The sequence below is a fragment of the Saccopteryx bilineata genome, chromosome X, assembly GCF_036850765.1.
Source record: "Saccopteryx bilineata isolate mSacBil1 chromosome X, mSacBil1_pri_phased_curated, whole genome shotgun sequence".
NCBI lineage: Eukaryota > Metazoa > Chordata > Mammalia > Chiroptera > Emballonuridae > Saccopteryx > Saccopteryx bilineata.
In genome coordinates this window covers 24,902,812-24,928,730 of record NC_089502.1, presented here as the reverse complement: position 1 = coordinate 24,928,730, position 25,919 = coordinate 24,902,812, and the positions used below count along the sequence as shown (strand labels likewise).

The 25,919-nt window shown below is 36.2% G+C and overlaps 1 protein-coding gene across 5 annotated transcripts in view; it reads left to right on the top strand.

The window, feature by feature from the left end:
• GRIA3 (glutamate ionotropic receptor AMPA type subunit 3) overlaps window positions 1-25,919 on the top strand; it is a 443,444-nt gene that overhangs the window by 283,462 nt on the left and 134,063 nt on the right. For all 5 annotated transcript variants that reach the window (XM_066249169.1, XM_066249168.1, XM_066249166.1 and 2 more), the window contains 3 exons: window positions 12,494-12,655; window positions 17,595-17,762; window positions 24,808-24,912. In XM_066249169.1, the coding sequence (XP_066105266.1) occupies window positions 12,494-12,655; window positions 17,595-17,762; window positions 24,808-24,912 (435 nt within the window). The remainder of the gene's footprint in view (window positions 1-12,493; window positions 12,656-17,594; window positions 17,763-24,807; window positions 24,913-25,919) is intronic.

The following is a 25,919-nucleotide window of genomic DNA, read 5'->3' as shown; positions in this document are numbered from 1 at the left end:
AGACAGTCTAAGGCAGCGGTTCTCAACCTGTGGGTCACGACCCCAGCGGGGTCGCCTAAAGCCATCGGAAAATACATAATGCATATCAGGTATTTACATTCCGAATCATAACTGTAGCAAAATTACAGTTATGAAGTAGCAACCAAAATTATTTTTTGGTTTGGGGTCACCACAATATGAGGAACTGTATTGTGGGGTCACGGCATTAGAAAGGTTGAGAACCACTGGTCTAAGGGAAAAGAGGTCAGTGCCCCTGACTAAATAGTAAGGTATTGTATGTTTTATAAATTCTATGGCACACAGGATGAAAATCTGTAGTCTAGAAGCTGACACAAAATAAGTTTGAATTGGGTTGAAATGGGCCCACCACAGATATTTTGGTAATTAGCCCTCAAAATAAGACTCATTTAGTGTTACACCAGTTAACCTCTACCTTAGAAGACCTGAGAGTTTCCTTACCTAGATTAAGACTGATCCCAGAGTTGGGGACAGTTGTTGACCCTGCCAGTGGTAGAGGGCCACAGGAGCACTCAATCAAGCAGGCCATTGTTCTAGTGAATAAAAGAAGAAGGAAGTATCTCAGACTTCTCTTGTTGTGCTATATGTTTTCTTTAGACTTCTCATTTAGTTGTCACAGAACTCATATGAGGAGATACTTCTTATATAACCACCTCCCCAAGGTCTTTAGAGATCAGGAAATGGACCCTGAAAAGGTACATGATTTACCCCAAATCTCATAGCTTATCTATTGCCAAGCTAGGTTTACATTTCAAGTTGGTCAGATGCCTGATAGAGCACCTTGCTCTTCCCATTTTACCCACTCAAGCATCTCAGTGAGGCAGAAAGCCAGCTCCACAAAGGTTACATAAGAACATTTGGAAAGGCATAAGTGTATATGAATGAAATATCAATTTATGAGAGTGAAGTAATCCAAGAGAAAAAAGCTTTAAAAACAAGGGCAGCTGAATCTGGATTTGAAACTTGTCCAAAGGGCCAACATTAAATGTATCTTAACAGGCACCAATTACACCTCCATTACTCTTGTCTCCCCTGCCACAGTCCTTCTTTTTCTCTTTCACACACACCTCCTTTCCCTTATCTCTTATTCCTCCTCTTTCTCTTGCTTTCTTTTCTCTTTCCCTCCCCATCAGCCTCATTCATATTATTCATTTGCCAGGAAATAATGATGGGGGAGGGGTACTAGATTACATCTAATTTTTCCAAATGTTTATTAAAACAAAAAACTTTTTTTTTCATAAAATAGAACCCAAAAGAGGCATCCAGAAATAACTTAAGCTTGAAGAAGTGAACTCTGCAGAATATCAAATCTTAGGTCATACTTGAAACAGAGAAACGCCCACTTAGTTTACAGAGAATACAAGTTTGAATAAGATTGTGTCATGCTGTTTTGCTTGCCAATAACAATTGCTCCTTTCTGGTCCCTTCCATGTCCAGATCTTCTTGTTCAGTTTCCTATTCTTTCCCTCCCTTTGTTTTTCCATTTTTAATGCTGTATTTCCAATATCTGTTCCACTCTACTGCAAGACAGAAGATGTCCTTAAGAACCTTATAATCGTATTGGACAGAACAAACTTGCACAGGTTATGATAATTAACATGGTGATATAGCACATACTGTGACTGTGGAATGAAGAGAAAATAGAGTGTCAGGGAGTCAATACTCTGTATAGCACGGCCAGAGAAGTCTTTCAGAAAAGGGAACTTAGAAACTATCTGAATGGTGAGAAAGATCCAGTTACATGAAGAGTCAGGGAAAGTTCATGCAGTGCATAGGGAATACCATATTTCCTCATGTATAAGATGCACCTTAATTTTGGGGCCCAAAAAGATTGAAAAAAAATGTATTACATAAAGTTATTGAACTCAAGTTTTCTTCATCATAAAATTCATATAACTCCTCATCTCTGTCAAAGCATCCATTAGTTTGTCCTCATCTGTGTCTGATGATGAATCACTGTCTTCATATATTGCCTCATCCTCAGTTCCATCTATGGCATTTGAAATGCTACAACCACTGTATAAGATGCGCCAGTTTTTAGACCCCAAATTTTTTTTGAAAAAGGGTGTTTCTTATAAATGGGGAAATACAGTAATAGATGGCTCGTATGGTATTTAAATTATATCTTAACATGGCTGTAATAAAAAGAAAGAGAGAGAGACCAGTGGCTATTTTCCCCACAAATAGTACCTATGTCAATTTGTAATTATTTGTAAATTTATACAAATAACTCTCACTGGGCTAAAGTGCCATGAGTTCAGGAACCAAGTTTGATATGGCTCACTGCTATACCAATAGATAGCACTTTATATTTGTTGATTGGATTGGAGAATAAACCAGTGAGTGAACAAGACAAGCAACCTGTAATCAAGTACTAATTTATATGGTGCAATCTTCAACCCTACCTATTACATCTTCCCAGGAGGATGGACCTGCTTCTAGAAAAATATTTGTGTCTCTCATGAGCAACTTGATAACTTGAGTCACCACAATTATCATACATTTCTTTATCAAAGAACCACCCAAATAAACAATTCAAATTGCCCCAAAGGCAGAGCTAGCCTTCAACCAAATTGTGAGATAGATACTTGTCCTTGGCAGCCTTCCAACCCTCATTCTACAGCTTTTTATTCCCTATAGGCAAACCACCTTTCCCATTTCTCACCCATAATCTATCATCAACTCATTGAAAGTCATTCAACATAGCTTGTCTATTTTCTTCTCTAAAACGTGCCCTAAAATAGTATTATGTTTTTCACCCAGCTCCCAACCCCATATCTATGAGTCTGTTTCTATTTTGTTTGTAAAGGAAATCTTCATTCACATAATATCTTTAAAATAAATACTATAAAAGTAAGCCTTGAATATCCTTATTTCCAACTCTCAATTATCCACACTGCCAGAAAGAAACTGATTTGCAGTAGGTATAAATGAAGGGAAATATGATAAGATAATACGAAAGTCATCTGAATCTTTGGAAGACTGGGTTATATGGTTATGCTCAAATCAGGGACAATCTGTGTTGGATGCCAGTTGTTTAACCAGTGTCTGTGTAAAAGATAGGCTTGGAGAATTAATCAGAGGTAGCTTACATGGTCTTGTATGAACAGCTTAGGCACAAAGGTCATAGTTGGTTTGAAACAGCTGCATTCAGATGTAAGCAATAGTGCACTGGATCAAACAAACAGATGTGAAGTGATTAAGTAGTAATACAATTGATGAAATATAGCAGAACTCACAAATCCAAATGAGTAGTTTTCCTCTCAAAGAAATAAATTATGGAGATTATATCCATATTTCCAACACATGTTACCACTATTGCACAGAGGCAAATAGTCAAGTGCACTTAAAACATAGAAAGTAAGAAAGTAGAGATACAAATCACCCTACCTGTGAACAGTAGGATTACCTTCAATCTTTGTCTTCACTCATCTCTTTTAATCTCTCCCTCTGCACACAGTTTACTAACTCAAGCCAAGAAAAAGATACCACCATAGCACTTAGCTAAAAAAAATGCAACCAAAGAGAATTTGGTGAAATGTAAAGAGCACTAGAATTTAAAAGTCTAGTCTAAGTACACAAAAATCACTGAGTATCTGATCATCACTTCTAGTTATTAAAATCCCTATGAAATAGCAAAAGTAGACTCGACAGAAATTTCACTTAATACGGCAGGGGATTTGGAATCTTGGAGTCATTTAGCAATAAGGTTGTGATATATACACATATATTATACTTATTACACAAAAGGCATGGGAAGGCATGTAATAATAAAGGAGGATAAAAGCTCATAAGCAGTTAATAATATGCAAGAGCCTATGTAATACCTGGGGCACAAAAAGGGGGCACACAATAGCCCTTTTACTACCTGGAAGAGATTACAGAAACAAATTTGATATCAATATTTTTCATTATTATTTTACTGAATGAAGTGATTGTGGAAGAATGAAATTTCAAGAGATAACTAGAGTTGTAAGTGATGAAGAAGGGGGCATTTCTATACAAAGGAACCAAGGGTTAAAACAGCATGATGTTAATTTAAATTTCTAAATTAAAAAAAATTAAAAGAAGACTTTCAGTGGTTAATAAGTCTTTGGAAAGTAGGAAATCTTTGCAATTATTTCAGGAAAGAAGTACTATGAACTAACTGGTGTTTTAGGAAGATAAACTTATTATGTGAAGAATAAACTGGAGAGGTAAGGAAGTGAAAGACTGAGCACCAACTAGGAAGCTAGTACAACAACCAAATCCACTTGTGCTTCAAAGTCACATGATGAATGCACACAAATACAGGTACCTGGGCCTTACCCAGTGACTCAGTATGCCTAAGGTACCATTAATTGAAAAGATATATGAAGAAGAGATTTTGAGGGAATATAATAACTTTGCTTTCGGGCACATTATTTTTAAGACACACATGAAATATGAAAGTTAATTTAGTCAGCAGGAAGTTAGAAAAGAGGTTATAGAGTACAAGAGAAGGAAACTTGAATTGGGGTGGTAAACATACAATACAGTGTACAGATGATGTATTGTGGAATTGTGCAACTGAAACCTGTATAATTTTATTAACCAGTGTCACCCTAAAAAATTCAATAAAAAGGAAAAAATAATAATTTAAAAATAAAATAAAATCTAAAACAAAAAAATAATTTCTTTGTTTTATAGACTCTGAAACCCCCAAATGTAACAAATTCATTGACAGAGGTGCTATGTATAATAAATGGTATCCTCTTTTTTAATTTAAATTTTATTTCTCAATTAGTTTACATTCAATAAATTTTGTATTAATTTCAATGTACAGCATAGCAGACAATCACATACTTTCAAAGTATTTCATCCAATATTTCAGTACCCACCTGGCATCATACATAGTTATTATAACATTATTTCCTATATTCCCTCTGCTGTACTGCATATCCCTGTGACTATTTTGTAACTATCAATTTGTACTTCTCAATTCTTTCACATTTTTCACATAGTCCCCCAACCCATCATCACCCCCACCCCTGGCAAAGATCAGAGATCAGTCTGTTCTCTGTGACTGAGTCTATTTCAATTTTGTTTGTTTATTTTGTTTATTAGATTCCACACATAAGTAAAATCATATGGCATTTGTCATTCTCCAGCTGATTTATTTCACTTAGTATAATACTTTCTAGTTCCATCTGAATGGTATCCTCTTGAAAAAGTACAGTCCCAGCACCCAGCTATATGAGAAATCATGACTATCTACCCCCACACTCTAACAGTCAAAGTTAAAAATAAAAGAAAAACAAAGAGCCCTGGCTGGTTGGCTCAGCAGTAGAGTGTCGGCCTAGTGTGTAGAAGTTCTGGGCTTGATTCCTCGCCAGGGCTCACAAAAGAAGCACCCATCTGCTTCTCCAACCTTCCCCCTCTCCTTTCTCTCTGTCTCTCTCTTCCCCTCCTGCAGCTAAGGCTCCATTGGAGCAAGTTGACCCGGGTGCTGAGGATGGCTCCATGGCCTCTGCCTCAGGCACTAGAATGGCTCTGGTTGCAAAGGAGCAATGCCCCAGATGGGCAAAGCATCGCTCCCTAGTGGGCATGCTGGGTGGATCCTGGTTGGGCATGTGCAGGAGTCTGTCTCTCTGCCTCCCTGCTTCTCACTTCAGAAAAATACAAAAAAAAGAAAAGAAAAAAGAAAGGGAAAGAACAAAAGAAGGAATTCTAATATCTTGGGTTAGATTGTAGATGTCAGAAAAAGAAACCTGATTCCAAGTAAAAAGTGAATTGCTATAATTCAGTGTAGGGATACAACAGTGGCTATAAAACAGCAACCTCCTTAAACAAAATCAAAGAAATTTAATGGAACATATTTCAACTTTGGTAAATATATATATATATATATATATATATATATATATATATATATAATTTTAAAATATATAATATTTTTCCCTGGGTGGTTGCTCAGTGGTAGAGTGTTGACCCGGTATGTGGAAGCCTCAAGTTCGATTCCTGATCAGGGCATACAAGAGAGGCAACCATCTGCTTCTCCCACACACACACACACAACCACCTCCCTCTTCTCTCTCTCTTTTCTTCACCTGCAGCCATGGCTTGATTGATTTGAGCACATCGGCCCCTGATACTGAGAATGGCTCCATCAAGCCTCTGCCTCAAATGCTAAAAATAGCTCGGTTGCAAGCATGGCCCCAGATGGGAAGAGCATTGGCTTCAGATGGGGTTGTCAGGTGGATCTCGGTCAGAGTGATTGTGAAAGTCTGCTTCTCGATCTTCCCTACTTTCACATAAAATAAATAAATAAGAAATAAATGTAATTTTAACAGCAGGTAGAGTTCAGTGAGGAAATACAATTCATAGTTCAGATAGTTCCTTTTGTAGTCAGCCTGTTAAAATGTATGTCTTGAATAAAAGGATGTGGGTTTTATGTCTTTTTTTGAGCAGTTGTCATTGGAAGAAATGCTTGGGTCAGGTATTTAAACCCTGAAATAAAAGTCAGAACAAACTAAAAAGACTTAAAGAATTTTAAATCAATTGTTCATTTATTTCTGAGCCAAGGCATGAGTTAAACAGTAAAAACTTGTAAATTCACTTATTATGCATTTAAACCAGCAATCAAACTTATACTTTTCTAAAGATGGAGATTTTCTGATAACAAGTTTAAAAATCCATCTGTATTTACATGTATTGCTGTGTGATCACCACACTATTTCAACTCACAGGAGCATGAGAGGATGGAGTATAAGGAAGTAGCTTGGCCCTTGGGCCAGAAAGAAGCCTAAGTGGAAGTAGTTAGAGTATGTCTGACAGGAGGAGACCTCATGAGAGTGGTCAGAACCCATCTGGTAAGGTAAATGTGTTCCACCTATAGGTATTTCTCTCCAGGAAGAATGGACGTAGAACTATCTAGAAAAGGTCACATGATAAAGACTGAACAGTAAGAAAGAAGCAGGTTTAAGGATATAGTATGAGGTAGCTGACTGTGGGGAATAATTTGACAGCCCTCAGGCAGACAGGTAGGATGCATGACTTCCTCTAGCACTCCCTATCCCTGCAACCCTATCTCTTTTGGGTTTAGGTGTTGAAAGTCTAACTGTGATTAATTATTGATAGATTTTTACTGAAGTTTTAGGCAACAATGAACTCTAAGTTTCCCACACAGAAAATTGTAAGTGGCCATCCCCAAGCCCTGGTTATCATGGGAAAGAAGAAAATGGAGTGCTAAGAAGCAAGAAACCTCTCCCATTAGTCAGAAGCTCTATCACAAACTAGGTCTCTACATCTTACCCCAACCCTTTTCCTTTTCCTTTTCCATTTCCACCTAATAATGATGTTGGCTGAAAAGATTTTTGTGGGCAACTTTACAAAGGGAGGCCACATACTTCAGTTCTAACACACACACACGCACACACAAAACAGACAGAATGCCAATTCCCATTTGTAAATCACAATGTGAGGAGGAAAAACTGGCCAGGAGCTAGGAAACTCTAACCATATAACCAGAGGTGTTCATATAACATTCATTTCCACATTATTTCACCTTTTCCCATTAGAGGTCAGGTGCTAGATGGCTAACCCTGTTATATTAATTTTTTTATAAGGCTTAGGGAGGGCAGGAGATCAAAATTCCCAAAAGTACAGACTTTGGGTGGCAAACTTCAAGTAAAGATTAACACAAGGATAAAAGAAAAAAGTAGACCAGGGACCACCAGCTTCTAGTATTTCCCATCCTGTCATTCATTTCCTTTCCACCTTCACCTGTTACTTACTGGATCTATGGTGGTCAGATGTCTTTGGTTCATGTTGTAACAGATTTTAGGAAATTTGTACTCAATTTTCCAAACTCAAGGGCTATGGATGAAAATTTCAAAAAAAAAATAAGATCTAGCAAGAGGCTACAAACAAGAATTATGATTTAAAATAAAAGGATAAAAGGAGAAGGAGAGCCAGAACACCTACCCTAATACAACCCTGCCTACCATTTGTCCCTTTTCCCAATTGCTCATATCATCACCCATCAATTGAAGGTCTGGTGGTCAGCTCTTCTGAATTAGTGTTTCTACTGAGGTTCTAAGGGATAGATAGGCTTCAATTTTCAAAATACCATGAACTATGTTTGTCCACAACTACAACAGAATATAGCAATATGTGAAAGAAAACAAAACATTTTAAAATATTAAAACAGAGGTGGAAGGGCGACTAAGAGCCAGGTAATTTGTGCTCCATAACCAACAACTCTCTCCTAACTTCCTTCTTTCTACTGTTGTTCTTCACCTGTTTGTTTTATTTACCTATTTTATGTGTTTGGTGGTAATTTCTTTTACGTTAGTCTTTTAGTTAGGGTTTAGAAATACTTGGCACTTACATTCAAACTTAAGTTTTGTGTGTTGCCAATTCAAAAAGAGAAATCTAGCAATTCTAATTTTTACAATCTTAGGTACTGTCCATAGCCACTTGAACTATGGAATTTAGAAATATCTGATGCAAAAAGAAAATTCTTTTTCAAAGTATAAGAAATAGAAGTATGATCAAGTCAAAGAACCTCATGTTAACCAGGACAGCTATTCTTATATTCCCCTCTCTACTGTTCACCTTTTTCTCTCTTCCCATTCTAATTCTTTAGTATTTTTTGGACAACTTTGTTGCATTAGTGTTTTTTCAGAATGTTTGGGGAGAATCCAGCCTTGATTATCTCAACCTTGAGACCTGTGAGTTGCTGCATCTAAATGCTGGGCACAAGGGCAACATTCAAGCCATAAAATCTGATTATATTATGAACAAGTAAAAAGTTCACAAATGGTCCAGGAAGAAAAGTAGGACCAGAAGCCAACCAACTCTTGCCTTTTAGCAAAAATATCTCTCCTTTTCTCTTCCTAAATGCCTGTTACCCCTTTTATTTTTCTACCATACTTCTACTCTCTTAATTTTGTTAATGAGGCTATGTTAGTGCTTTCTGCCCATATGGACCGATAATCTTTCAGGGCAGTCAGTGGGAACTAGTGTTGTGTAGGTCTTGCCTGCCAAAAGAACAGTGTGAGATGATCTTTCCCTGGCTTGATTTGTGCTGCTCTGGACATTTTTCATCCCTCTAAAACAGCCAGGCTGATTCCAAGCTGAAGTGTACCAGAACTCATTTCCAGGCATGTTCATCATAAAACATGGGTCTACTGAAAAACTTCTAAGTCCTCAGTACTATGGCTGATGTGCGGTAGAGAGATGAGTAAAGAGCATGCCCATGAAGCTATTTCCAAATTACAATGTTTGTTGGAGAGGAAGACACCCAAGTGGGAATATGTGGTACCTGTGTAGCAGAGTGAAGCCTCCTGGGTGATTGGTAAGGCCAATTTCAGTCGGAAAATATTTCTGGAAAGGAGTGGTATGTTAAGTAACCATACAGAAGTGCTGGTTCTTATGCCTTAAAGGCAGACATGATATTTCTGTGATATTTTCTCTCTCCCTCCCTTTTGTTAATTCTCCATTGCCATTTTAACAAACACTTAGTATTATATAAACAGGAATATGATGCTTATCAAAGTGTGAGGGGCACAAGAGATATTGTTTCCTAGTACATATTGTGGTCATTGACCTTGGAGATCACAATGATGGTGGCAGAAGCATTCTCAGCCCCTTTCTTTCAAGGAAGGAGTTTCACTTTTCCAGCCAAGACTGTTAAGACATGGGAGTGCACCGAAGAGACTTCTCTTTAACCACACCAGCAGGCAGGTGGGAAGTTGGTCAGTGTTCTTATATAATACTTATTAATTGAAAAATGTGCTTTGGCACAGTAAATGAATTAAAGCCATTTTTTAAGTTTTGTCTTTGGCTCATTGTTTGTATATATGCTGAGAGGGTAGAAGTGGGAAGTTGGGTTATAGTTAGGCTTAAGATCCTCTGCTATGTTTATACACAAGCAAGCCTCTCTACTGATTACAGTGCCAGGGGAATAAAATGGGAGAAAATACCGAGTCTTAGTTTTTTTTTTGGGGGGGGGGGTTGTTTTTTGGGTTTTTTGTGAAGGAAGCCTTTGGAAGAAAACTCACCCTAAAAAGTTAATGTTAATATTAAAAATACTTTTTGATTATCTGAATGGAGGAATGAACCTCAGTGATACAAACTACTTGGCTCTGTCCAGTCTCCATTAACTCATATCCCACTTACAGAAAGAAGAAGGGGGCTGTAATAACTGAAAGAGTTGTTCCACTAAAATGTTTTCAAAGACTACCTTGTTGTTTATGTTAAATAAATTCAAAATTAAAAGAAGCAGGGGGAGGGGTGATGACTAGAGAAGCACATAAGAGGGAAACTTCTGTGCAGTAGTTACATTCATGTGTTCAGTTTGTGAAAATTTATCAGGGTATATACTTAAAGATTGTGGTTTTGATTCACATTTCCCACAATAAGATATCACCTCACACTTGTCAGAATGGCTATTATCAATAAAAAAACAACAAGTGTTGGTGAGAATGTGGGGAAAAGGGAATCCTCAAGCACTGTTGATGACATTGGAAATTGGTGCAACCACTGTGGAAAACAGTATAGGGTTTCCTCAAAAAATAAATAAAATTACCATATGACCTAGCAATTCCTCTTCTGGGTATATATCCAAAAACAAAAACAAAAAAAGCAAAGACACTCATTCAAACAGTCATGTACATCCTTATGTTCAGTGCAGCATTATTTACAAGAGCCAACATATGGAAGCAACCTGTGTTCATCAGTAGACAAATGGATAAAAAGATGTGGTATATATATGCAATGGAATATTACTCCACCATAACAAAGAATGGAATCTTGCCATTTGCAACAACATGGATGGATCTAGAAGGATTTATGCTAAGTGAAATAAGTCAGACAGAGAAAAACAAGTACCATATGATTTTTATCTACATGTGTAATTTAAAAAACAAAATAAACAAACAAAACCAAAACAAACTCATATATACAGAAAACAAATTGATGGTTACCAGAAGAGGTTGGGGGTTGAGGTGATGGATGAAAAGGGGAAGGGATTGAGAAGTACAGATTGGTAGTTACAGAACAGTCACAGAGATATAAACAACAGCATAGGAAATATGGTCAGTAATATTGTAATAATTTTATAATATATGGTGCCAAGTGGGTATTAGACTTAATATGGGAATCACAGTGTAAGTTATATAAATGTTGAATCACTATGTTTTATAGCTAAAATTAATAAAATGTTGTATATTAACTGTAACTTAAAATAAAGAAAACTAAAAAAAAATATTTGTGCATTTTGTTTAATGTAAATTTTACCTCAAAAAAGAAGAAAGAAGGAAAAAAAGAAAGGAATGAAAAAAAGAAGGAAAGGAAAAGAAAGAAAATATAAACAAACATGGAATTCTAGTTAATAGCCTACATACAGAAGTCTTTTGGTGTGAAGTAAACTAATGTCTGCAACTTACTTTGAAATGTATCCAAAAAAAAGTAAATGAATTGATAAATTTAAAAAATACCAACTGTAAAATATGAGTAGTAACTATATGGATATTCTTTCAACTTTTCTGTATATTTGAAAATTTTACACTAAAAAGTTGGAAGGAGAATCTAAATAAAGGAGGAAGAATTCTCCCCATTTCATTATGAATATAAATGTTGGCTTCAGCCCACCAAGGACCCAAATGCATCAGCAGCAAGTAGCAAGAGAAAGGTCTCCAGCAAAAATAGTGTAATTTCTGGGAGAGGTATATTAGAAGATAGCAATGCCCAGTGGAACTGGTGGTGCCCATGGAGATGGCTTGGTGTAAACCTGAAGAGATTCCATCAAAGGGCTGAGATGACAAAGACACCAGACCATTGCAAGAGAAGAAAATGGTGGATACTATGAAGTAAATGTCAAGACTAGTTTATGGGTACATATGAGACATACCCAAGGGTTTATACCATCATATACAACCAAACTATCAGTTTCTCTCTCTGGCATTTCTTGAAGTCACAAATGTTGAAAGTACTCATCATTAGAATCTGAAGCAATCTGCTGTGTTTAGAATGTTAAGCTGCATAAAAGTTTTTATTCCTCTAGTCAGAGTCAAACTTTTTCAACATTGTCCAGTTACATTAATCATTGTATTTGTATTCAACAAAGAAACACTTAACATACAGGTAAATGAAACAAGTCAAAACATTTTCTTGAGGTTGGCACCTATGTTTGTCCTTGCCACAGCTACACTCAATAAAGACACAGGCACTAAAATGGGAGAATGCATATTTTCTCCATTATGCTTGCAATTTCAGAGATACAGCACAGTAAGAATTAGTCCATATCCAAGGTTTTGCATTTATTTTGTGTCACTGTTGTTTTTATTGAGAGGAAATTGACAAATAACATTGTGTCCAGGGTTTTCTTTATTGTTAAAGAGTGATCCTAGGGAGTGAACTTCATTTCCCCCTTCGTACTCTAATCAACAGATACTATACGCAAAAACTCACAATCTCCTATAATCATGATTCTATTTCAATCTCTTTCTAGGGTTTTACTGATATTTTGCTAGAAAGAGTCATGCATGGGGGAGCCAACATTACAGGATTCCAGATTGTCAACAATGAAAACCCTATGGTGCAGCAATTCATACAGCGCTGGGTTAGGCTGGATGAAAGGGAATTCCCTGAAGCCAAGAATGCACCACTGAAGGTAATGTTCCTTGGCATGTATACCCCTTAGGCCAGCTTTTCAAAGCATCTCAGTATGGTCTTTATATTGCTATAGCCATCCTGTGATTAAGTGGTTTTCCCTCAAAAGTGTTTTAAGGATGCTAAGACACAACCACAGGTCATGCTGCTGCATTTGAAAAACTAAACTCCCAAATAAAAGAAGATATTGAGAAGGTCTTTTTAAAAACCAATGTTGGGGAATGTTTAACTTAATTTTGTAATGAATTTAATTTATAATATGCTCATAACAATTTGCAATATTATAAGAACCTGAGTCAGACAAAAGGTTGGAGCAGTGGGAATAGCTAAGGAAGATTGATAGTCTGAAACAGAAAATTAGATTTTACATTATTTATGTGATTGCTTTGTGTTAATAAGTTTCATGAATTTCAACACACCCAAGTGAATTAGATTCCAAGACAGAGTGTGTGTTACCTATACATATATTGAATGAAATGTTTTCCTGCCTGTAAAAAAAAAGTATATTTAAAAATAATTAGATTGCCTAAGTTGCTCATTTTCATGAAACCAAGATAAGAATATAAAAGTACAAAGTTATGCTTAAAGTGCACATTTTTCATAGGTGTTCCCCTATGGCTAGAAATTCTATTATTTAAAAATCAGGAATTAAAACAAATAAATTAGGGGAAAGTTATTTATGTTACTCAAAGGACCTTTCAAGTGTATTTTTAAGTAACTATTCCCTCAGTGCATTCATTCAAGTATGAAGCTAACATTAAGTTCTTCCTTCCTGATATAGTGAAAGTATTTATGTACCATGGCTGTGGGATTCCTATGATCAATACAAGGAGTCAAAGTACAGTCAAGGCCTGCCTGACCAGGCGGTGGTGCAGTGGATAGAGTGTCGGCCAGGGATGCAGAGGACCCATGTTTAAAACCCCGAGGTCACTGGCCTGAGTGTGGGCTCATCCAGCTTGAGCGCAGGCTCACCAGCTTGAGCACGGAGTCGCTGGCTTGAAGCCCAAGATCACTGGCTTGAGCCCAAGGTCTCTGGCTTGAGCCAGGGGTAACTCTGTCAGCTCTCTCCCCTCCTCCCCAGTCAAGGGTCAAGACACACATGAGAAAGCAATCACTGGACAACTAAGGTGCTGCAATGAAGAATTGATGCTTCTCATATCTTCTTGTCTGTCTGTCCCTCTCTGTCTCTCTTGAAAAAAAATTTTTTTTTAAGTATAGTCAAGACCCTTCCCTAAGAAAGGTAGAGGGGTATTTCTTTTCTCATTGTCTCAAGATATCCATCCTTACATCCTCTCTGGCAAGAATAGAATAAGGGATTATCGTGGGAATAATGAGCAGGGAAGAAATACATTCTATATCACCCAGGCTAACTGACCCTCAATGGGTCATTTCAGAACACAATACATGTCGTACCTTACTTGATGTAGTTGGTGCTCTAGAAAAGTTGGAGTTAAACATAATTTTTATTCATTTAAGCCACTCACCAATTAAGTGGTATTCTGTGCTATAGTGATTAAGGTATACATGCCAGATTTTTCTAGGACAGTCTCGTTTTTAAACCTTCTGTCTCATGGTCAGATCAGGTGTCTTTCTATGTTTCAGCAAATATGGTCACAATCACTATGATGAATCCTTTGTAGTCAAATCTATTTTTTAAAATGATAATTTTATTGTTGTTGAGATATAATTGACATATAATGTATTAGTTTTAAGTGAACAACATAATGATTTGATGTAAGTGTATATTATTAAATGATTACCAACTTTAAATTTGTTAACATCTATCACCACCATAGTTACAATTTTTTTCTTATAATGAAAACTTTAAAAAATACAATACAGTATAGTCACCATGCTGTGCATTACATCCTCAGGACTTGTCTTATAACTGGACGTTTGTACCCTTTGACCACTTTCACTGATTTCCCCATCTATCCCACCTCCACCTCTGGCAACCACCAATCTGTTCTCTGTTTTTATGAGTTCAGGTTTTTCTTAGATTTCACATATAAGTGAGATCACATAATATTTGTCTTTGTCTGATTTATTTTATCTAACACAGGTCCTCAAGTTCCATCCATGTTGTTGCAAATGGCAAGATTTCTTTCTTTTTATGACTCTATAATATTCTGTTGTATACATGTACCACATCTTTATCTATCAATTCACTGATAAACACTTAGATTGTTTCCATGTCTTAGCTATTGTTTATATTTCTAAAGTGAATATGGGGGTGTAGATATCTTCTCAAAATAATTATTTCATTTCCTTCAGATAAATATGAGAAGTTGAATTCTTGGTTTATATGGTAGTTCCTTTTTTAATTTCTTGAGGAACCTCCATACTGTTTTTCATAGTGGTTGTACCAATTTACATTCCCACCAATGGTACATAAGTGTTCTTTTTTTCCACATTTTTGTCAACACTTGTTATTTCTTATGTTTTTGATGATAACCATTCTAACAGGTATTAGGTGATATCACACTGTAGTTTTTTAAATTTATTTTTAACCCTTTGAGTAGTTTGAATGTTCATGTACATCCTTGTGCCTTCTGACCATCCAGAGTACGATCACACAAAAATTTTTATTTTAAAAATGTGTAAGGCAACATTAAGAAAGGCAAATGTATGTTCTTGTTTCCATGGATTGGTTATCAAATAAACATGATTTTAAGTTAATAAACCTGAAACTTCAACTAATTTCAGTTTTTGAAAAAAAAAACTCACTCCTAGGAGTCAGTGAACATGAAAAAAACTCACTACTCAAAGGATGAATTTAATTTATTGGGAAAACACTGGTTAATACAATTATATAGGTTTCAGTTGTACAGTTCTATAACATACCATCAGTACATTGCACTGTTTGCATTTTCCTGATTATTCAAATGTTTTCTATCTATGTACTTAATCCATCCACTACATTTAGGTGAGCTTATGCAAATTTAGGTTTTTATAATAACTGCCATTCTTAGATCTAACAAATAATAGGTAAAAAAGAAATTTTCATTTATTCAATATTTTAGGGGGCACCTACAATGTGTCAGGTACAGTGTTAGGCACAAAGTGTAGACAAGGGTAAAAGTATGAAAAGGCTATTACAGAATAGTTTATGCCTCTTCAGAAGTTCTAGAGGTTGTTATAAAAGAGAAGAAAGACAATTTTAACTTTGAATTATTCATTGATAACTTATGGTATGTATAACGTAAAGTTATCAGAACCTGCAGAAAAAAAAACTGTTAAGGCTTATACTTAAAGCCCTTCAAATAACTTAAGAATATTTGGAATATTAAAATAGATGGTTATAACTTTCAGATTACATTTTCCTCCTTTTTATTGAATCTATTGGGTTAACACTGGCTAGCAGAATTATACAGGTTTTAGGTGCACAATTCTACAACACATCATCTGTACACTCTATTGTATGTTCACCCCCTCCCCCAAGTCAAGTCTCCTTCCATCCTCATTTATCCCTCCTGGCAATCACCACACTGTTGTTCATCTCCACACGTTTTTTCCTCTCTTTGTTTTCTTTTTTGCTCAATCTCAACCCCCCACCCAACTCCCCAGATTACCTTTGCTTAGTGCTAGTCATTAAAGAACCTTTCTCTCGCTCAATCAGACAAAAGCCCACTTTTAAAAATTATATACAATATTTTTTATTAGGAAATAAAATTTCTAGAGATTAAAATCCTGATGTTTAATTTATTGTATATTTTATGAATGTTTTATTTGGGGCTTTTTTTATATGCTCACTCATTGCTAAGTGGAAGTAGAATAAGTATACTATTAAATAGCTCTTTTGACATGGCTTGGCAAGGCAGCTGGGAAAAACCATCATGTTGGCTTTGTGTAGTACTAGGGATGGGCAGACACAAAGTTTCTTTTTACATGAAAGAAAATTTGTCCTTTGTTATATCATACTTGATTATTAGCTCCTGAAAGAATAATAAATAACATGAAAAAAATCAAAAAAGTAAACTGATGCTTGTAAAGATGACAATGTATTCTCTCCCAATTGTATTTGGACACTGTATATAAAGACAACTCCCCTTAGAACATTTTGCTTCATTGTTTTTAAATTAACAAAATTATATATTCTACCAGTATTTGTCACCCTCTACAAAACAGGGGCTAGCTTATTTTAATCAAACATTGATCCATTTAATAAAATGTCAAATTACATATAATCCAATTCTTTGTTTTAAGTAACTGGCTTCAACCCTAGTAGACACATACCAATATATACAAGGAATAGAAAGTAAATGTTCTTGCCTAAAAGAGGTAGCAGAATGAAGTATTTCCTGTGAATTGTCAACATTATCAGATTTAAAACTCAGTAACAATTGTGAGTTTCTACAATCGAAAACTAGCTTTGGTTTTTGCTCCCCCTGGGAAATAAAAACTGATTTATTGCTGGCCAGAGGTCCTAGTTCACCAGAAATGTGGTCCAGACAGAAATGATTAATGTTTCTCTCTAAATTAATTTCAAGCTGTCTAACTTAGCTATTTCCATTTTCCCCTAAGTAAACACCAGATCTGAATTTTCTATTAGAAACAGCAATAACCCAGTCTTGCTTCAGGATACACTGTTTCCTCTCTCTTCTACATATGACATCCTTTAACTTCACGTTTTTCTTTCTTTATAAAGGATCTGTCTTTTTAATAGTTCCTCACTCAATATGAAACAGTCTTGAGAGCCAGAGAGAGATTCCCTTGAGCCATAAGATTTTAGCAATCTTACCATGTGCACACATGAGGTAAGAAGCATTATTCTAGTGTGAATCAAAGTCAGGCTTGCAGAGAGAGATGTCTTGATTCAAATAATTAAGAGGATGACTTTGTAGAGCAAGAGGTAGAGATGAATGAAAATTATAAGGAACAAGGCAAATTTTGAGGGCATCATTTGTCATGGTATCTTGTTTTCTATACATCCATTTCAGTATACATCAGCTTTGACACACGATGCAATATTGGTGATAGCAGAAGCTTTCCGCTATCTGAGGAGGCAGCGAGTGGATGTGTCCCGAAGAGGCAGTGCTGGAGACTGCCTGGCAAATCCTGCTGTGCCCTGGAGCCAAGGAATTGATATCGAGAGAGCTCTGAAAATGGTAATGATCACAATGGATTATTGGGGTGGGAACCTTATAAAAACAAAAAAAAAAATGAAACCTCAATTCTTGAGAAAATACATGCTAAAATGAATAGAATCAGAGTCTATAGAGCATCAAAATGTGCAGAAAGATGAAAATGGATATTTATTCATCAAAATCTAGATATCTGCCCTGGCCAGTTTTCTCAGTGGATAGAGCATCAGCCCAGCAGGCAGACTTCTGGTTTGATCCCCAGTCAGGGCACACATGAGAAGCAACCATCTGCTTCTCTTCCCTCTCCCCTCCCCCTTTCACAGCCAGTGGCTCAATTGGTTCAAGTGTTGGCCCTGTGTGCTGAAGATAGTTCAGTTGATTTGAGCATGTGTCCCAGGTGGGGGTTGCCGGGTGGATCCTGGTCAGGCCACATGTGGGAGTCTGTCCCTCTATCTCCCTTCTCACTTAAAAAAATCTAGAAATCTGAAATTTGAAGTTTCTTCCTTGAAGCTTAAAAAATGGCAAATTTAGGGCAAATGAATAATCATTTCTGTGCTGTGCCATATGTATTAAACTCAATACCATCGTAAGTTAAGGACTGACATTGTAAATGGCTTCAAAAAATTCAAACTTTCCAGAAATATGTTACTGATGGGGACTGAGATATTTTATAGAGAATTCCTAACATCAAGGTGCACATTACAAAGGAAAATAGAATTCTCTGGCTCACCAGACAATTTTTTTTTAGTGTGAATTGACTTTGAAACTAAGTTAGTGTGATAGTATTTCTGCCACCAAAAAGAACCTTTATTCTACATGGTGAAATAGAGGAATATGGTCCATTTCTAGGCCTACTTAAGAGGCTTGCCCCAGTGCCCCAAAGAAAAAGGCCAAAGAAAAGTACAAGGAGTCAATGGATAGACAGTCAATTAGGTCACTTGCTTTTAGTATTTACAGGGTAGGAGATCATTTAAGGTTTCAATCAGTGCCCTTTGAACAGATTCCATTATTTATACTAGGAGCAATATCACCCATTCATTGCAGTTTTCCAAACAAGAGCTCTTTCCTAAATATTTTGCATTATGCTACATGTGCCTGCATGCATTAAAATGAGCTCTGTGATAGTACAAGACTCTCTTATTTCTACTTATTTAATTATCCTGATGTTTGGGACATTCAAATAAACAAAGAAATAGGCATTGGTAAGATAATTCTGTGTACAACTCAGTAATGAAGAATTTGTGATGGCCTCATAACATACATCATTTTGTGTAGCTGGCTCTCTTACTGCTGCCTTAAATTTGCCAAGTTGGAAGCATTCAATCAAACGGGTTTAGTAGCCCAGTGTCTCTCTCCAAGAAAGAGGTATGACTCATTCTTTCATCATGCAGACTTTTATGTCATTATGTCAGTTCGCTAACAAATGCCCTAAGTGTCATTTTATGGAGGTAGCACTGCAGAATTTTGAAAAGCAGTTAATTAAATTCAACCTTCATAGCAGTTACAAGATTTGTATTGTCAGGTGAGACATAATGATGAGTGAAATATAAAACTCCCTCAGAGTGAATCAAAAGGAGTTTTCATCAACAAACCTCAAGAGGCAAGTTCCAGCATCTCCAATTGACTCCCCAGTCATGACATAAACAACTATATTCCCCAACTAGAAAACTGGCTACCAGAGTGAAGGACAAGTATTTATTTGACTAAAAAATGTTAGATTACGTTATTACACAAGTAGTTTCTGTATGTCTAACCCATTGATAAAGCTCAAGGGATAGCCAGGTAAGTAACCTTTCTCCTCAGGCCCTATGATCATACAACCAAAAGAATTTGTGTAGCTGTTTCTCTCTGATGACCTCTTTCTACAGGCAAACCTCTTCCCATTGCTCCAGAGGTTTGCAAAGTATCAACCTTTTTTAATAATAGATGATCCCTTTTAATGAATTCTCAGTAAACCTTTACTATTCAGAGGGACTACAAGGGAGGATAATCTAAAGTATAACATGTTTTATTGTATTAAATGAAATTCCATTTTATTTAAGTTAATTAAATGTGAGAATGTGTGATGTAAAAGCATCCCTCATTGTGACTAGGGCATAGTTGTTGCTCAATAAATCAGTCTCTTTCTTCACAGATATCTGGCAAACAAAAGCATTGCCTGATAGAGGCTCCTAAGGGGACAGTTTCAGTGAATAAATAAGCACACTATTTATTCAGCATATATTTATTGAGCACCAACAACTCTGTATCAGGCTCCAGGTTTGTAGGCAGTTATGTAAAAGGATGAGGAAAGCTCACATTTAAATAGTTAATATGTAGGTAAATGCTGTTAAAGAACTTAAAGTCACCTGCAAATTGGATAATCATTCTCCTCACAATCTACAGACAGTGCAAAGATCAGCCTCAGCCCAGTCTACAGAAATATATCACAACCTAAGTCATTGAAACTTGTCCACTTATTTAGTAAACATTTATTGATTACCTGTTCCATTCCATTAGAGCTGAGAACACAGGAAAAAAATGCCTCTCATCTTGAGATGCTTCTAACCTAGTAGAGGAGATGGAAATATATAGATACTAAAATGTTATTGTTAAGTTCTACAGAGAATGTAATAGGAACCCAAAAGAAAAGTACCTAATATAGAGTGAGGTGGGAACAGAGAGGATTAAAGAAAAGATCCCAGGTAGAATGTTGGGAAACTGTCACTTACATTCAAGTCCTTAAATATAGACTTCTCTCTGAATGCTAGTCCCATTCTACTTGTGCTCACCAAAAGTTCTAATCATGGGGTCTGGAATCACTTGGATATATCTAGACTGTTGTCCAATATGTATACCATGTTTAAATAGGCTGGATCTTTAGAAATATATAATTTTTAATCAGACTTGAAAACTGCTATTTTCAGTAATGAAAGATTTCTGTAACAAGTTTCTATGCCAATGTCTCTGCCCTACCTATATCTTCTCCTAGAATTCAATGTTCAAAATGGACTGTAAAGAACCATTCATATATCAAATAATATGCCAGATTCACCACACTAGATAAGCAATTTCTATCTCAACAAAGGACCTTTTCTTTTTTATATTTAGAAATTAAACTTAATGGGGTGGCATTGATCAATAAGAGTACATAGGTTTCATGTGAACGTATCTGTAGCATTTGAACAGTTGATTGTGTTATGTGCCCATCACCCAAAGTCAAATCACTTTCCGTCACTGTATATTGTCCCTATTTACTCCCCTCCTCTCAACTCGCCTTCCCCTGGTAACCACTTCATGCTTATCTATGTCCATGAGTCTCAGTTTTATATCCCACCTATGTGTGAAATCATACAGTTCTTAGACTTTTCTGATTTACTTATTTCACAACAGCATAATGTTCTTAAGGTCCATCCACGTTGTCATAAATGGCAATGTATCATCATTTCTTATGGCTGAGAGTATTCCATTGTATACATGTACCATATCTTCTTTATCCAATCATCTATTGAAAGACACTTTGGTTGTTTCCATGTCTTGGCCATTGTGAATAATGCTGCAATGAACATGGAAGTGCATGTGTCAATATTTTTTAGTTTTTGGGGGTAGATACCCAGTAAAGGGATTGTTGGGTCATATGGAAATTATATTCTTAATTTTTTGAGGTACCACCATACTGTCTTTCATAATGGCTGTACCAGTTTACATTCCCACCAGTAGTGAATGAGGGTTCCTTTTTCTCCACAGCCTCTCCAACAACTGTTATTACCTGTCTTGTTGATAACAGCCAATCTAACAGGTGTGAGGTAGTATCGCATTTTAGTTTTGATTTGCATTTCTCTAATAGCTAGTGAAAATGAACATCTTTTCATATACCTGTTGGCCATTTGTATGTCTTCTTGGGAGAAATGTCTGTTCAGGTCCTCTCCCCATTTTTTAATTTGTTTGCTTGTTTGTTGCTGAGCTTTGTGAGTTCTTTATGTATTTTGGATATTAACCCCTTATCAGAGCTATTGTTTGTGAATATCATCTCCCATTTGCTTAGCTGTCTTTTTGTTTATTTGTCAGTTTCTTTTGCTGTGCAGAAGCTTTTTAGTTTGATAAAGTCTCATTCATTTATTTTTGCCTTTATTTCCCTTGCTTTTGGGGTCAAATTCATAAAATGTTCTCTATGGCCAAGGTCCATAATTTTAGTATCTATGTTTTTAGTTTGATAAAGTCTCATTCATTTATTTTTCCCTTTTACTTCCCTTACTTTTGGGGTCAAATTCATAAAATGTTCTCTATGGCCAAGGTCCACAATTTTAGTATCCATGTTTTTGTCTCTGTAATTTATTGTTTTACCTCTTATACTGAAGTCTTTGATTCATTTTTAAATAATTTTTGTACATGGGGATAAACTGTAGTGAAGTTTCATTCTTTTGCATGTGACTTTCCAATTATTTCAGCACCAATTATTGAAGAGGCTTTCTATTCTTCATTGTGGGTTTTTAGCTCCTTTGTCAAAGATTATTTGCCCTAGGTCCTAGCCAGTTGGCTCAGCAGTAGAGTGTTGGCCTGGAGTGTGAAAGTCCTGGGTTCAATTTCTGGTTAAGACACACAGAAGAAGCAACCATCTGCTTCTCACCCTTCCCCCTTCTCTCTCTCTCTCTGTGTGTCTCTCTCTCTCTCCCTCTCTTTCCCTCTCTCGCTTTTCCTCCCATAGCCATGGCTGCAATGGTTTGAGCAAGTTGGCCCTGAAAGCTGAGGATGGCTCCATGGCCTTGCCTCAGGTGCTTGAATGGCTTGGTTGCTGAGCAATGGAGCAGTGGCCTCTGATAGGCAGAGTGTTGCCCTGTAAGGGGCTTGCAGAGTGGATCCTGATCAGGGCACATGATGAAGTCTGTCTCTGCCTTCCAGCCTCTCACTTAATGGGGAAAATAGTTATAAAAAAAAAAAGATATTTTACCCATGTGTGTATGTGTGTGTGTGTGTGTGTGTATGTGTGTGTGTATATATATATATATATATATATATATATATATATATATATATATATATGGTTTTATTTCTGGGCTCTTGATTCTGTTCCATTGGCCTGTATGTCTGTTTTTCTGCCAATACAATCCTATTTTGATTATCATGACTCTGTAGCATACTTTGAAGTCAGATAATGTGATACCTCTGGCTCCATTCTTTTTTCTCAGGATTGCCTTGGCATTCGGGGTCTCTTATGATTTCATACAAATCTGGTGATTGTTGTTCTATTTCTTTAAAAAAATGACATTGGGATTTAAATGGGGATTGCATTAAATTTATAAATTGCTTCAGGTATTATGGCAATTTTAACTATGTTGATTCTTCCAATCCATGAACATGGAACATTTTTCCATTTCATTGTGTCTTTTTCAATTTCTTTCAATAGTGCTTTGTAGCTTTCAGTATGTATAGGTCCTTCGCATCCTTTCTTAAGTTTATTCCTAGGTATTTTATTTTATTCATTTATTATTATTATTATTATTGCTGTTGCAATTATAAAAAGAATTGTTTTGTTGTTTTTCTTTTCCAATTTATCTTCTGAAGTTTTATTGTTGGCATATAGGAAAGCAGTAGACTTTGTCTATTGATTTTATGTCCTGCAACTTTACTGTATTTGTTTATTGTTTCTAGTGGGTTTTTTTGTGGAGTCTTTGGGGTTTTCTATGTACAGGATCATGAAAGGACTTCTTCTCTAACTAGAAGTGTGACATCACCTTCTCTGCAAGCCTAAACTGACAATAGTGCTTAGGTTTGTTGGGTTAGTAGGACAATAATCTTTCTTCAGGAAGCCATATTGGAACAATTTTCCTTCAATGGGAATTCCAGTTTCCTATTAATGATAAGTAAGCCCCTTTCACTTTAAAAATATGTTCCTTATATTTGTCATCAATTTTCCCTTCTGCAGCACAAGTCTATTACTATTTTTGACTTGCTTAACAGCTTATTACTTTTTATAACTAACCAAAAAGTATTTCAACTTTTCTTCCGAGGAAAACGATACAGATTTTTTAAATCAAATTCCTTGACTCTTGCTTACCAGATGAGTAATTCAATTCACTGACTTATATTTATAAAGGGTCATTCACGTAGTATCCCTGAACTGTAAAGTAGGTAAGTATATCTCTCTACCTAGTAGAGATGGCCTCTTATTAGTTAGTTCGTAATATTGGGCCCAGACCCAGGAAAAATTGTGACACAGATGAATCTGCATTTGGTGTCCCAAATAGGTATCCAGGCTGTTCCAGTATCTCTAGATTTCTTATCTAGTACTCCTAATTCCTTAGACTTAACCAGTCTCATCAATCTAAGCATTATCCCTCCACTGCCTAGCTCTCTGCTACCTGTCCATAGTTGTATATAAACAAGAGGAAAAGCTGACCCTGTTGTGTGGTAAATGTGTAACCTTTCAAGAAATGAAGCTAAATTCACTTTGATTAATAATAATTATTATAATATTATTACAATGCTTACTACATGTCAGACACTGTTCTAAACATTGCATATGTATAACACATTCAATCCTCCCAACAATTCTGAGAGATAGGTACTTCTAGAATGTCCAATTTTACAGACTAGCACATTGAGGTACAAATGTATTAAGGAACATACCCAAGGTCATATTATTAGTAAGTGATAAAAATAGGATATGAATTCAGGAGCTCCAGAGTCCATGTTACTGAAACCAGTTTCTGCTCATATATTGGAAATACTAAGATAAGACACGGCCACAGTCCCCAAGGAACTTACAGTTTAGAGGAATGCATTACACTAGTTAAGCCTATTAATCAGACTCCTCTCTTAAGAAGAGACTAATTGTGAAAAAGTAGTGGTAAGGCCCTCACTGTATTATTTAGGTAACTGCCTATGCCACCCACTCAAAGCTTCATAATTCAAAGATATGTTTAGAAAATACTGGGGAGAAAATGAAGCTCTGTATAGACATTATCTGGTGGATATATACCTCAGAAATTCAAGATAAAATTCTCCAAGAACTGTCAGCAGACATCATCCTAGAGACCTAGAAGGCAATAATGTGGTACTATTTTAAAATTTTACTTTTTCTTTCTATCAGGTGCAGGTACAAGGAATGACTGGAAATATCCAATTTGACACTTATGGACGCAGGACAAATTATACTATTGATGTTTATGAAATGAAAGTCACTGGCTCTCGAAAGGTAAGTAACAAAACAGATATGTAAAGAAAAAGTCTTTTGAAAGGTGACAGACCCCAGATGCAAGAAAATAGGTCTCAGGAAACACACACAAAGCAAAGTCCCACACATCTTTTCTGCCTTTCCATTCATCGAATAGTGTAGTTATGATAGATTTCTTTATTTTATTTATTTTTTTGAGAAAGAGAGATAAAGAAAGGGTAGTGAGATAGAGATGAGAAGCATCAACTCATAGTTTCATCACTTTAGTTTTTCATTGATTGCTTCTCATGCGTGCCTTGACCACAGGGCTCCTTGCTCAAACCAGTGACTTTGAGCTTCAAACCAGCGACCCTGGGATCATGTTGATGATCCATACTCAAGCCAGCAACCCCACACTCAAGCTGGCAAGCCTGCATTCAAGCTGAATGAGCCCTTGCTCAAGGTAGCAACATTGGAGTTTCAAACCTGGGACTCAGCATCTGAGGTCAATATCCACTGCACCATCAGTGGTCAGAAGGATACAGAGTTCTTTTGTAATCAGTGTTCCATATACACATTTTAAAACTATTTCCTTCTGATTCTGCTCCTATAAATGGTAGACTCAAGAATTATTAACAGCTTCCTACAATAAAGAGAAGGAATCACAAATTTTACAGCACATTTTTAGTTGAACAGAAGCTGCCAAGGTACATACAGTTTTAGCAAGAGGATTGGAAAGCATTTGCCAACTCACCCACCAAAAGGACTCAGAACAAAGTATCTTTCTCCACAGTTAAATATTATAATTACCAAAGTATTTTTCTGCTATATAAGTTTAAAGGGAAAAAAGGCTTATCATCCTACATGGGTTAAATTGTTTTATAAAATGTCAGTAAAAGTGAGATGGGAATAGGAACCCCATGTCTGTGTGTATTGGTCTTGAGGTTCTAGTAAGCGTGGACAATAGAGGGAGACAAGACAATTCTTACAAAGCTCAAGCAACTAAAATAAATAGGTTCATTTCTTAAATTCATGGCATACTTTTTGAG